The sequence below is a fragment of the Harmonia axyridis genome, chromosome 1 (assembly GCF_914767665.1).
Source record: "Harmonia axyridis chromosome 1, icHarAxyr1.1, whole genome shotgun sequence".
Lineage (NCBI taxonomy): Eukaryota > Metazoa > Arthropoda > Insecta > Coleoptera > Coccinellidae > Harmonia > Harmonia axyridis.
In genome coordinates, this window is record NC_059501.1 from 79,168,186 (window position 1) to 79,183,186 (window position 15,001).

At 38.2% G+C, this 15,001-nt stretch overlaps 1 protein-coding gene across 1 annotated transcript in view; it reads right to left on the reverse strand.

Annotated features, from left to right (window-relative positions):
- LOC123688690 (retinal homeobox protein Rx1-like) overlaps positions 1–15,001 on the reverse strand; it is an 82,417-nt gene that overhangs the window by 53,104 nt on the left and 14,312 nt on the right. Inside the window, exon 2 of the mRNA XM_045627317.1 lies at positions 14,544–14,845. Coding sequence (XP_045483273.1) covers positions 14,544–14,845 — 302 coding nt within the window. The remainder of the gene's footprint in view (positions 1–14,543; positions 14,846–15,001) is intronic.

Consider the following 15,001-nt stretch of genomic DNA (forward strand, 5'->3'; position numbering starts at 1 on the left):
CCATGACCAGCCAGAGATATCACGATATGATTATTGAACCCATAATTGTTCCGTTTGCGGCTGCCGTGGGCGAAAATTTCATTTTAATTGACGATAATGCCCGTCCACACCGTAGTCGTCTGGTTAATGAAGCGCTAGAAACTCATGCTATTGATAGGATGGACTGGCCAGCTCGCTCTCCAGACATGAATTGCATCGAACATGTCTGGTCTGAGATGTCTAGACAATTGTCAACCTTAGAACAACCGATCAATAACCTGGAGGACCTTTCTAACGCTTTACGGGATATTTGGACGAATTTGCCCCAAAATTTTATAAATCGTTTGATCGAAAGTATGCCTCGTAGGGTAGAATGCTTGAGACGAGCTCGTGGGGGACCAACTAGCTACCAGCTTAACCGAAACTTCAGCCTTCTTGTGGTTTCATCATAACATTTTTATGTTATTCAAACACAGAATTTTGAGTGTTCCTAATAAAATCTTTTTTTTTCTCTCCAACTTTCCATTTTTTCATTTTCTCTCAAGTGAACCATATTATCAACTGAAAATACTCTGATATCTGACTAAATTTATAATCTTGGAGCGAATATTTCAGAAATAAATTTAGAACAATTAAGTGATCCCTATCAATTGTTGAGCAGCGTAGTTTCTTGCTAGGTCTGCTGATACTATGTAATTGGCCATAGAGGAGCAGGTTATCTGATTCATAATTCTCCAATTTCGGTAGTTCACCAGGATAGCTTTCGAATAGTCTCATGGGGCTCAACTATTTATCGGAAATGAAGAGTTTTGCGATCAGTTATGATTTCGATTTGTCTCTTTTAGATTCATGAGAATTTGTAGAACTTTTTGGCTATTGTAAATGTGTATTTGTAAAGCCTCTACAATTGATGTGTATGCCTATATGACCACATTCTCAATTCTGACCATCATTTGGACGAAGTAGCAAGCAAAATCTAGTAATCCCAGACTGTCAAAAATTGTCAACCACCGGATTACACTCCCAAACATAAATTCCCGAACCGCGACTCTCCCAAATCGAAAATACAAGTTCCAATCTGCTTCCCCCCTCTCCCACAAACCTGTCAAAACACGTCGCGAACCACCCCCCTCCACCTCACCCAATATTTTCGGCGCTGACGTCTCCAGACAACGTCGTCGTACCCAGCAGGACTGAATTTTTATTGTCGCGGCGCGAACATGTAGCCAGTCGAGTTGTTACCGGTAATTGGATCGTTGGAATCGTATTAGGCCAGGCTTTGCCCGAACGTATCTCGAAGCGACGCGTCAATCCGACACGAGATCGAGATTGTAATCCGATTGTCTCGTTAGAGATGTCTTGTTAGTAGTGAACTGTAATAAATTGGCGCCGCAATCATCAGGTCTATACTGGAGCCGCCGCGTCCGTCTGATGCATTTCCCGATAAGTCCCGCCGTCGCCGCAGATGGCGCTGCGGTCGTTTCGAATCGATGGTTGGGTAGAATCGGGATGTGGTAAGGGTTTTTTGAGGTGTTCGTTGGAGGGGTTTGAGGTGGGTTTTTGGAGGGGGTGAGAAGTTATGGGGACAAAACTAAGAGTAGAAAAAAATATAAAAACTAATAGTCTTAGTGAATAAACATAGAAAGATGGAGGATATGTCATTTTCAGTAAGCAAATTTTGTCCCCAACATGAATAATCGAATTCGACATGAAGCTCGCGGAAATGATACGATATTACACTCAATTCGCGAGTTTCCCCACAAAGAACGCACTTCTTATGTCCCATAGTCAATCAACGTTTTATATTAACTCAAAATATATCGAAATTAATACCTAAATAATATAAGGAATTCAGAAAACAAACTCCAAGCGCGCCAAACGACGTGAAACAACCGACGACACTAGGAGTCAAAAGTTGCCAAACCTTGGATTTCAGCAGGTAGATACAGAATATAATAAAAATTCTTCTTATTATAAATTCGACAATTAGGAAAAATATCGAATTCCGAATATTCATGTTTGGATATACAGGGTGGCCATTTGAAAACGAAACAGACGAGATTACAGACGAAATAAAGTTTTTCGATAGAAATGCTCGGACAGGTCGATTTCTGTTTCGAGGGGGACAACTTAAGATGTAGGTTACGGACGAATAGCGCTTCAACCCTTGCTGCTACAACCCCCACCCCCAATTTTTGAATAAGGGAGATGGGGTGAGTGATACCTCAATTTAAAGGTATTTTTATACTGATTTCAGCACAGTAATTGTTTTTTCATTTTATGCATTAGTTCTCGAAATATTCATGCGTTAGTTAGTTAGGAAGGAAGCCACAGTCATGGTTGTTTTGAAGCTCAAAATGTCGATTATGAATGAAAAAACAATTACTGTGCTGAAATCAGTATAAAAATACCTTTCTAATGAGGTATCACTCACCCCATCTTCCCTATTCAAAATTTGGGGGTGAGGGTTGTAGTAGCAAGGGTTGAAGCGCTATGCGTCCGTAACCTACATCTTAAGTTGTCCCCCTCGAAACAGAAATCGACCTGTCCGAGCATTTCTATCGAAAAACTTTAATTTGTCTGTAATCTCGTCTGTTTCGTTTTCAAATGGCCACCCTGTATAATCGGGAATCACTGAAATAAATATATTTCATTCAATATAATATACATTCGTAACGATATAGTAAAATTTTTTATGTTGGGGACATGTAAGAATTGCGTATACTCCCTTTATCTATGTTTATTACTCTATGGTGAATTGCGATACCGGGTGATTTTTTTAAGTTGAATCAGTCAAAAATCTCGAGAAGGAAACATCTTATGGAAAAATGTTTCGAATAAAAGGTTGAAGGGAGAAGTCCACTTATGCCAGGACCTCCTCCATTTAATTCTCCTTTGTGGGGGGTTCGGATGTCAACTTTGGAATTTCAAATGGGAACCACCGTTTTTTATTGAAGATTCAAATTCTACGACAAAATATACTTACAAGTTTGGTCTCAAGCTCTTTGATCGAGTTTGAATGTTCCCTTTCATTATAATAATTATAATAATAATAATAATTTATTAGATACCCTCAAAATTTTACAGGGAGTGTCAAAGAATTGTATGATAATCTACATCATAATATAAAAAGTGTATAAATCAGACAATAGTCAATAAATAAATACTTCTAAAATTTACAACAACCAATTATAAAACAAACTATTACACATAGGTACGAACTGAAACACAGAAGGATAATGACTAGAACTGGTACCTCATAAATTCATCCATTGAATAAAATGCACATTTAGTGAGAATGGCTTTAACTTTCCGCTTGAATGTTTTATGATCCAGTGATGTTAGGGATTGTGGAAGTTTGTTGTACATTTTCATTCCATTGAATATATGCGTGTTTTGAGTCTTCTTCAGTCTATGTCTTGGGGCAATAAAGTTGTTCCTAAACCTGGTCTCATGATTGTGAACCGCTGAGTGTTTGTGGAAAGTATCCCGATTTTTGTGTATATACATAAGACTCTCCAGTATATAGCAGCCTGATAAGGTGAGTATACCATATTTCTTGAAAAGAGGTCTACAGCTAGTGGTATAGTCCACTCCCGCTACCAACCTTACAGCTTTTTCTGTTTCAGAAACACTCTTTCTGCCTCTGGAGATGCACCCCATAGAATGATGCTGTAGGTCATCCTACTATGAAAATGAACGTGGTAAGTAAGTAACGCTTCTTTTTCTGTGAGCAGATTCTTAATTCTTCTTATTGAGAATAATGCCGTAGAAAGTTTTTGACTTAATTCAGTGATGTGTTTTGTCCAAGTTAAATTTCCGCTGATTGAAACCCCAAGTAGATGAATAGTTTCCGGTTCATGCCGTTTTGTGCTCACAACCAACTCCTGAGTTTTCTCTTCGTTCACTTTCATATCATTGGAATTGAACCATTGGATAGCATCTCTGACTGTTTCATGGGATTTATTCAGGAGTAGATTTCTTTCTTTGGCTCTGTTCAAAAATGTTGTATCATCAGCGAAGAGGGTCTCATCATCTGCACCAACGTTACATATCAGATCATCGATATATATTAGAAATAGGATGGGCCCAAGCACCGATCCCTGGGGAACTCCTGCGGTAACCTTCATCCCTGAAGACCGTTTTCCTTCCAAATCTACTATTTGGTATCTACCCTTGAGGAAAGACTCCAAAAAATTCAAAACTGGGCCTCTCATACCGATGTACTCCAATTTACTCAGGAGCTTATCATGGTTGACTCAATCAAATGCTCTACTCAGATCCATACAGGTCAGTATCACATCATCTGCATCATCCAATGCCTTCATGATATATTCAATAATGTGGACCAAAGCCGTGGTAGTAGACCTTCCCTCTCTGAAACCATGCTGGTAACTGCCAAGCAACGAGTTTTCTTCCAGAAACGCGACCATTCTAGTTTTGAGGAGGGTCTCAAATATTTTTGAGACAACTGGCAGGATTGATATTGGTCTATAGTTCTCGTATAGCTCCTGATTACCCTTTTTGTGTACCGGTATTACTCTCGAAATCTTCAGTTCTTCTGGAAAGTAGCCCTGCTGGAAGCAATCGTTTATGAGGCAAGAGATGGGATCAGCAAGACAATTGATAACTTCCCTCAGCATCTTCACGGAGAGGCCATATATATCTTGCGAAGATTTATTCTTCATTTCTGAAACAACCTTCAAAACTTCCTCTGGTGTTGTGGGGGGTCAGAAAAAAGGAGCGTGACATTTTACACCTTTTATTTTTTTAAAGTTTTTCACTGGATTCTGGATTGGTGATAGTTCCAGTTAAGTTTTCCGAAATAGTTGAAAAATACCGGTTGAATATTTCCTCTGACAGTGATGAAGGGTATACTATACTATTGTATACTATTGATCATCGCTTGCAAGCAAATTCTAACCTCTAAATGAGATCTTGGTGTTTCAGTTCTTGCAACAATTTAATGTTATAGGCGTTAAGCTTTATCTAGTGTTGAACCAGTGCACTCAAAATTTTACCCATTTCCGGAAAGAATGCTTGGCACATCATTTAAGTGACGGAAACCTAGAATATTTGGGAAATTTGAATACTGATTATTCGGGACCATTCGATTCTCATGTATTCTCGTTCAGTAATTTCGGAGATCAGCGACAGACATGCACTATGTCACTATATGCCAGAAACCTTCATCGTAGTGTTCACAACAAATCCCCAAAATTGCATGGCGATAGGGTTAATGATGTAGAAATGCATGAAGGTCAAACATACACCAAAATTCTTAGAGTCAATTACCTCATTACCATAACAACTCGAGTAGCGACGTCAGAATCTCAATTCTTTGAAGGGGTGGGTTCCAAAACATTTTGACAGGTTTTGAGGATTTCGCGGGGGCAAATTGAAACGTGGGTTTGATTTGTAAGAGTCGCGGTTGGGAGATTTTCATACGCTTCAGCTTGTCGTGTTGTGGCAGCACAGTTGGGTTCAGCACAATCGATCTGAAGCTTTCCTTGAGTTGTATGTAAATTATTTGCAGATTTGTGTGCGACTGAATTTCTTTCTAGCGAATTCACAAATTCTTTATGATTCGTTCATTCAATCCTCAATTCAGACTGAGCAAATTATAGGATTATGTAGTAAAATCGGTTGTAATTTTAATGCCTATTCTGCGGTTTGGGTGCGTCTCAGTTTTTGAAGAATAGTAGATAAGCGATATCTTCACTTTTTTGTTTCAACGACCTAGTAGACTTCTTGATGATTTTTTCCATATTAGTTTCGACCTTCTTTCAAGAATAATTGGAATGGACGATTAGGTCAACATAAATGTTTCACTTTAGGTAACATCAGTTTTGTAGTTTTGAGGACACCCTTTCCAAAATAAATAAATTTCTTTACGACAAAAAACTAGTGGCAATTATAAATACAGTTCTTCAGTATAACATTTCAGAATTCTCTGTAAATTACATCAATGGGCACAATAGACAATGTAACCCCTCTTATACAGGACATCTGTAGGTATACTTTGTTTTATATTTTATTGACCTACCCTGTAAAGTTATGAGGGAAATAAACGAGTATGAGTATGAGAATGAGTACAGCAATTGGATGGAACCCGATAATAATTTTGTGTGATTAATTATTATATCTATTGCATCAATTTCCAGAATTATATGTAAATTATGATGTGGAGCAGAGAAGTTATTATGTAAATCATTTCAGATTCATGTATTAATTTAAATATTAAGCCTTTCATTTATGCGCGTTTCGTTTTCCATTAAATTTATTATTCATTATTTCAATTCTATTGCACCACTTTTTAGAGTTATATGTAATTTATGTGTAATGTGTGTGCTGAGTATGTGCTTTAACTGCTTCATTAATTTCTAGATAAGCTGAAACTTCTCATGGGGCAAATTCCACAATAATATGTAACATAGCTTATGTGTGAAGCCTATGATTTTTTTGAACCCTCAATTTTTTCAGCGTTTTAGGGAAAAATTAAACATAGTTTTTACAGTTTCATTGAAAAAAATTTGAAATTTTAGGTGAATATGTAAAATAAGTGGGAAGCATTATTTTTGTGCATCTCACAACGACCTTGGCAAACAATCGAAATCGTAGAATCTTTCAATTGCGCCCATCACTCAATTTTCGCTTTTCTCAGAAAAGTGTGAAACCAAATACAAATTATTTCAGTACTCGGTTCTGAACGCAAAACTTCAGAATTATTTTTAAATTATACGTAATTTATATATAATCCATGATTCGAGTGCACAATTACCCCTTTCATGGCAAGCTAACGAAAATTTTGATAAATGTTTCAGATAATATTCGAATCTGATGGAGTTAACTCCAAAAGTATGTGTAAATTGGGTATAATTCGAATGTAATTTGAGTGCCAAGCACGCGATTCGTTAGAAGGTTCACTTAACTCCAGATAAACTTGATAATTCTCCTTTGAAAATTTAATTGTTCAAGGAAATTATTCATCATGAACAAGTGTATGTGTGTTTGTCCTTTCAGCGTTACTACAATATTTATCCGATCGTCATGAAATATTAGGAAAAAATTTGAAGTACATACAGGGTGGCCATTTGAAAACGAAACAGACGAGATTACAGACGAAATAAAGTTTTTCGATAGAAATACTCGGACAGGTCGATTTCTGTTTCGAGGGGGACAACTTAAGATGTAGGTTACGGACGCATAGCGCTTCAACCCTTGCTACTACAACCCTCACCCCCAAATTTTGAATAGGGAAGATGGGGTGAGTGATACCTCATTTGAAAGGTATTTTTATACTGATTTCAGCACAGTAATTGTTTTTTCATTTTATGCATTAGTTCTCGAAATATTCTTAACTAAGTATTTGAAAATGAAGTAGTGTTTTCATGGCACTTGTAGTGTTTTGTGAAAAATCGACATTTTGAGCTTCAAAACAACCATGACTGTGGCTTCCTTCCTAACTAACTAACGCATGAATATTTCGAGAACTAATGCATAAAATGAAAAAACAATTACTGTGCTGAAATCAGTATAAAAATACCTTTCTAATGAGGTATCACTCACCCCATCTTCCCTATTCAAAAATTGGGGGTGGGGGTTGTAGCAGCAAGGGTTGAAGCGCTATGCGTCCGTAACCTACATCTTAAGTTGTCCCCCTCGAAACAGAAATCGACCTGTCCGAGCATTTCTATCGAAAAACTTAATTTCGTCTGTAATCTCGTCTGTTTCGTTTTCAAATGGCCACCCTGTATACTTGAACGAAGGTTTATAGAGTTGTCAAATTTGTGTGTCTGACAATATTAGGAAATTTCGGACTGTTTAGCCGTGGTGAAGTCGGGTTTCCACCCAACGTTTCGCTTACTACTAGGGTAAGCATCTCCAGAGGTTTCTAGGTGGTAGATTATAACTCGACACTGGATTTCTCCAATATGAATGACGGTTCTCTCCTGATGCGGTATTTATACTCTCTCCACCAGAGGGGGAGGAGCTATTGGTTTAATCCCTTCTACTTCTGAAAGATTTCTATTTTGTAAGATCTATTGCTGGTAACCAGTTACCAGGCGGTGGGTACTATTGGTGTGTTTTCTCTTCTGTAAATGTTATTTGAATGTTTGAATATTTCTATGGCTTCCATATTCATTCGAGTTTAGAACCTCTTGATATCTAAGATGATTTCTGTTTTTTTTTTTGGACTCGGGTTCGAATGTTTCTTTTTGTAGTTCACATGTGAACTTTTCCAAGTCACAAGGTATCTCGTATACATCTGTTTTTTGGTGTACAAACGCCTGAAAGTCATGGGAATGATTCATAAACAAGGAGATTGGCTTCCGTACGAGTTGAAGCCAAGAGATGTTGAACGGCGTTTGTTTGCTTGTCAACAGCTACTTGCAAGGCAGAGACGAATGGGATTTCTGCATTGAATTGTTACTGGAAACGAAAAATGGGTTAATAACGATTATCTCAAGTGCAGAAAATAATGGGGATATCCCAGCCATGCTTCCACGTTGACTGCCAAACCGAATATTCACGGTTCCAAGGTCCAGCTCAGTATTTGGTGGGACCAGCTCGGCGAAGTGTATTATGAATTGTTAAAACCGACTGAAACAATCACAGGCGATCGTTATCGAACTCAAATAACGCGTTTGAGCCGAGCATTGAAAGACAAAAGGCCGCAATACAACGAGAGACATGATAAAGGGATTTTACAGCATGACAATGTTCGACCCCATGTTGCGAAAGTGGTCTTAAGACATACTTAGAAACGTTGAAATGGGAAGTACTACTCCTCCCGCCATATTCTCCAGAAGTTGCTTCCTCGGACTATCACTTGTTTCGATGAATGGCATACGGCCTGGCTAACCTTATGAAGAAGTAAAATGGTGGATCGATTCGTGGATCGTTTCAAAAGATCAAACGAACCACCTGGTATATTTTTTTCATATTTGACAAATATGTCCCTAATTGAGAGCCCAAACGTATCATGAAATAACCTCCTTGAAAATCCAGGTACGGGTTAACAGAAGATTATGAATCGTTTGAATCCTCAAAACAATACCCTGTACATCGGAATTTTGAAAATCTGTTCCGAAATACCAATAAAAATTCTACTGAGACGTGTACAAATGTTCGCACAGACAGTTTTACTCCACAAATTTGCAACTTAAAAGTGAAGTTTTTAAGAACTTGGATTCCTGAAACTTAGAAACGTTGAAATGGGAAGTACTACTCCTCCCGCCATATTCTCCAGAAGTTGCTTCCTCGGACTATCACTTGTTTCGATGAATGGCATACGGCCTGGCTAACCTTATGAAGAAGTAAAATGGTGGATCGATTCGTGGATCGTTTCAAAAGATGACCAGTTTTTTGAACGCGGGACTCGTACACTGCCCGAAAGATGGGAGAAAGTAGAGGCCAGCGATAGACAATACTTTGGATCATAAATGTATAACCAGTTTTTCACAATAAAGCCTCGAATTCCGGAGGAAAACGGCGGAAGCAAAGTTCTAAGCCCATGTATCTTCAGCACTTCTTACTTGTCCCAGTTTTGTGTTGATTTGTAAATTCATTCTCTGTCTTTTGAATTTTTTTTAAGTCACTGATAGCATAAATGTCAAGTATGCTTTCCCATTGGGGAAAAATCCACCAGATCAAAGCAAAAAAGCTCCTATTTTTCAATACTGCCAATCAATCTGGACGTGAAAGCCTTCAGCATTCAATTTATGTATGTTTGTCCTTTCATCTTTACTACACCGTTCATCTGATAGTCATGAAACATAAGGAATTATTGAAGCACACTTACGCGAAGGTTTATGGATGTTAAATATGTCTGTCTGTGGGCATATAAATAAACGTCGACTTCCCAAACCACTGGACGGATTTTGTTGCAGTTTTCACAAATAAGACATAACTTTATCGAAATCAGGAGGTAGTAAAAATATGATTGCTATTTGAAAATAGTGTACCTTGTTGAAAATAAGTTTTAAAGCAAGCAGCAACCAATTTCCCGGGCGTCCCATTAAATATTTAAACGGGATCACGCTCACGTCGGTGTCAATGTCAAAGTTTCGGATCAAAAATCAACAAAGCGTCGATCCGGGTCGGCGCTGCCTGTTAAGAATTGGCGGCGGCATGCAAGGGCGGTTCACGGTATAATTAATGCGATCACGAAGCTGGCACGGGGTAAGAAAAGGCCAGTGCGGCGCGTGATTGCTAATAAATGGCAGGAAATAAGGGTCCTCGTGGGTCTCAGCCGCTGATAAAATAATTCCGAATGTCGTGTCTAATAACTGAGTCGTTTCTGTCACGCGATCGGCGCCGTTTAGCGCGCAGACACACGGGACGCCGACGTCGCCCGTCCGGACCGACGCCGGGCGTCGGTTTGGTGAAGGTGGTCTCTACCACCTACCAGGTTTTCGGTGATTCATGCTGACCGGGTATGGTTTAGTTAGGACACAGTAGCTGTATGATAGAAACGTGGTTATGCAGGGTGTTTCATTGGGAAACGGAAATACTTCACAGGTGCATTAGTGGCACCAAGGCGTTTCTGGAGATACCCCATTTATTGAGTCCTACTGTCTTCGTAGCCGAGATACAGGGTGGCAAATATGTTCCTAATTGAGAGCCCAAACGTATCATGAAATAACCGCCTTGTAAATTCAGGTACGGGTTAACAAAAAATTATGAATCGTTTGAATCCTCGAAACAACACCCTGTACATCGGAATTTTGAAAATCTGTTTTAATATTCGGAAACACCACTAAAAACTTAACTGAGACGTGTACTTCTAATTTTCGCGCAGACAGTTTTACTCCAAAAATTTGCAACGCAAAAGTGAAGTTTTTAAGAACTTGTATTCCTGAAAGTGGTTTGAAATGACTTTTAACAATGAATTATTAAAAATATTGAATCCATAATTAATTCACGTTGGTTTTCCTTTTTATAGCTGTATACTATTTCAGTTCAGGCTACGAAAACAGTAAGACCCAATAAATGGGGTATCTCCAGAACCGCCTTGGTGCCACCTATGCACCTGTGAAGTCTTTCCGTTTCCCAATGAAACACCCTGTATAGAAACTCTACAAGTTTCAGACTTCATTTCTTCGTTCAAGAGCACACCCATTTGACATTCTTGTTATCAGTCAATATTTGTCCAGAGGTGGGACAAAATATTGTGTGGTGTTGCCAGAATGATTAGTAGAAGTTAGGAATATTACAATATATTCAACTTTCGTCGAAAATTTGTGCTCTACAGTTATTTTCATAAATTCTCACAAAAATTATTATCATTATTAATTTTTCCTATTCTGTAATAATTTTTTGTAGGTTTTTTTGTAAAAATATTTTTTGAATGTGCTCATAGGGATACATTATCATTTTTTTTTGCAAAAAACGAAAAGTTTTCAAAACTACCATAATTTTGATATTTTAGGTTCTTTTATACAGTACGTTTAATGAATAAAAGTGTTTTTTGCAAGGTTCCTTCTCATTCCATCAATTTTTTATTGATGAGGCACTACACAATAAAACTGCTAAAAATCAAGTAGGTTGATATGATTCAAGTACATACTTGACTTGACTTGAGCTGGACTTGGCTCAAGCGAAGTACCTTGAAAACCAAGCCGATTCGTGCATCTCTTATTGTTTCTAGTTTGAACAATTGGGCACATTGCTAAATTAAACAAAACAAACATAAATACTGAGTCAAAAGAAAATAAACTACACGAACTGCTCGACATGTCCTCCATTCACGTAGTTTCATGTGGATTATTCATTTCGGTGCTCGTTTAAAAATATCCCAAAACGATATCCGAATTACAATGGGTTTATTCTTTATTGCCCTGTTAGCTTCTTGTATTCTTGTAATGAGCGTATCTCGAGTATTGATTCTAGAAGATTGAACAAGAGATTTTCAGGTGATAATAATCTATGATATTAAAATCAGGTGATCTCGAAATTATGATTACCTTCTCGACCTATCAATAAATTACCGAAATTGTGGCATAAGAAGTCTCTAACAACGAGCATTTAATGAGGCGACGCATCATCGTGCTGAAAGTACAGCAATATTCACATTTTTGTCATAAAATTTCCCAAAAATTCCAAGTACACTTTTCCAGTTAACCGTGCAGGTAAAATATTCAATATCCAATCAATTAACCTTCATACACATTATGAACAGAAAATCTATGTATAGTTTTAATACTGAATTATTCGCTTCAAGAATAAATGTTCAAGATCAAGATACATAAATGATATATGACATTTTGAAATCGTATCGCGCATTGGTTATACCACAAACATTCTGGATGCAAATATAAATCTTCCTTCCAATTTTTCCAGCATTAATCATGATTATTACCCCATTTCCGATTCCAAAAAGAACTATATATGTAGATGGCAGTCCTTGATATATATTTCCAGATTATTTTTATCGATATACTCCCATCGTGAACGTCAATTTTCTCATTCAGTTTTTATTCTTTCCATCAGGCAACCTTGTCAACCCCGTATTTTATGGAACACATTTTTCTATTGTTCGGAATTTAAAAATAAATTCAGCGACTACAAATTCCCTATTACCGAATGAAAAGCATCGATAAATCTCTGGAGAATTATAGCAGATATGAAAAATCTTTACGATGTAGAGAAAATGATATATAGCCCAACTTTAGCTTTCACCCCCTTCGTGACTAGGGGTGCACTGGCGTGTTCGGGTCTGCGAACATCAATCCCCTACCTGGGTATATTAGGGGTAAATATACTTATACCGTATAATTTCAATCAACATAAACATATTACATTCTATTAGGTGTTCGAGGTAAGGGAAGTATAGGTTGTTATTTCTAACTGACTTCTTTCAATGGAGATCCATTCTTTATTTTTATATTTGTGAACTGCAAGTAATCCGTTTTTATTTCATCACTCATTTGTTGGGTGAATGTTTATTGACGTCAGTCATGTTTGTCTAAATGATTAAAGTCTTTCAACTTAGAAATGTATAGTGGAGATGTTGAATTTTCATTTCAAATGAAATAATTGTTCAACTTAATTTCCTGTATATAGTTGGTTAAGGATTTGACGATAAAAAGGAAAACCATCTCGTAGAGCTAGTTTCCCGAATCAGATCTACAGATTCTGCAAATTTCATCTACAGAAAGTGCCAATACGGCAGTCCAACTATTACTGAAATAAACCCAGCTTCTGGCAAATGCATGAAGTTCTTTGTGAAAATTTCACGAATATTTTCGCTTGCTTAAGAAGGATATCTTATTTATGAGCTCCCATTGCTGCCCTGAAGTGACCTTTCTTAACCTTAAACCACTCATCTAGAGGTGAGTAAGTGTCTTTGAGTACTTTGGCTCAAGCCAAGTAGCTTGAGCTTGACTTGAAATCAACTTAAGTTCAAGTCAAGTAGTAGTTTGTCAATGTCAAGTCAAATTCAAGCTACTTGGCTTGAGCTTGAGCCAAGTAGCTTGAATATCAAGCCAAGCCGTGAATCCCTACTCCTAGTTTTACACTTTTACCAAGTTCATACGGTTTGTCCATTATCTTCAACACAAAAACTCACCTCTAGGTGAGTGGTTTAAGGCTAAGAAAGAGTTTTGTCTCATTCCAAGTTGACTCATGCTGTATAAGTCCTTTGAAGTTCTTTTGAAGACACTCTTGAGCACAGAAGAGGTTTTCTGCCTCAGAAGGTTCCTGACCCAAAAGAATGGATAGCTTTCAATTGGGTATATATTCTCACAACCTCTGTCTTCCATATAGATGATTTTTTTGTCAAGTTGAATTCACTACAATCTCACAGTATTATACCCCAGGCATGGCTTAAAACTCGAGTCCAAGTCATTCAGTATCCTCGTGTGTTTCCTACTAGAAAATTCACACTCATAGTGGTTTCAGCATTATCGAGCAGATTATATGTTATCCACCATACAAGAGATGCGTAGGTAATAATGGGCCCCTCTAACCTTATGTGTGGCCACATTACCTTTCCTGGTATGAGCCACCAAGTCTTTGCAAAGACCTTCTACTGGTTCGCATTGCCAAATATAGTCATGGTAAGAGATGTGCTATTTTTTCGAAAACATTGGTTGAAGATTTAACCAATCTAGTAGCAAAACGATCGGACTAGACCAGTTGTTCTGATTACACAATGAATTAATTAATTTATTCTCAAAATAATCGATGAATATAAAATCGTTTAGGGAAAATTGAGCCCTTCTGTGGGCTTGGAAAATACAAATACAAGACAGCGGTCCAATGGGAGAAGGACAATAGGAAAACCCTGTGGAGGAATGCTCAGTCAAAGAAATTTGTGGTGCTTTCATCGACCTATACCTGAAAGCTCCAGAAGCTACCACGAGCTGAGCTTTGGGTAATAGTGGGACAACTGACAGGACACTGTCGGTACAGATACCTTTTGTACCGCATGGCTAAGTCAGCAGATGAAATCTGCACGAGACATCTTCTGATATTGAAAATGGTACCAATTGATTTCCCAAGCGCAACAGAACTTCAAAAAAATCAACAAGCAAATCTAACCTAGCCTATCGACCTACCTGAACTCTGACCTCCGGCAGGTTGACCTTCATCGCCAGCTCTTCTCTGCTGTAGACGTCTGGGTAGTGACTCTTCTCGAACGCCCTCTCCAGCTCGTGCAGCTGGTACGTGGTGAAGGTAGTCCTGTTCCTCCGGTGCTTCTTCTTGCAGCTGTCTGACTCTGATAGTCCACCAGCTGTCGCCCCTCCTTCGTCTTCTGAGCCACTGCCTGTCGTTCCAGAGTTGGCACCCCCGATACCAGAGGTCATTTTGCCGTATCGGAGGTCTGAGAGGCCGTCGTTGGAGTTGCAGCTGCCCTCGCCTGAAAACAACAATTCGGTTTAGGGTTTTCCATTAATTTACAGTCTTCAAGATGTATAAACTTCATACTTTTGGGCTTGTATTTGAACTACGAAAATACGATAGGGTCTCAACCACCAGAGGTCATTGGTTTTATAATGACCTCTGGTGGTTGAGG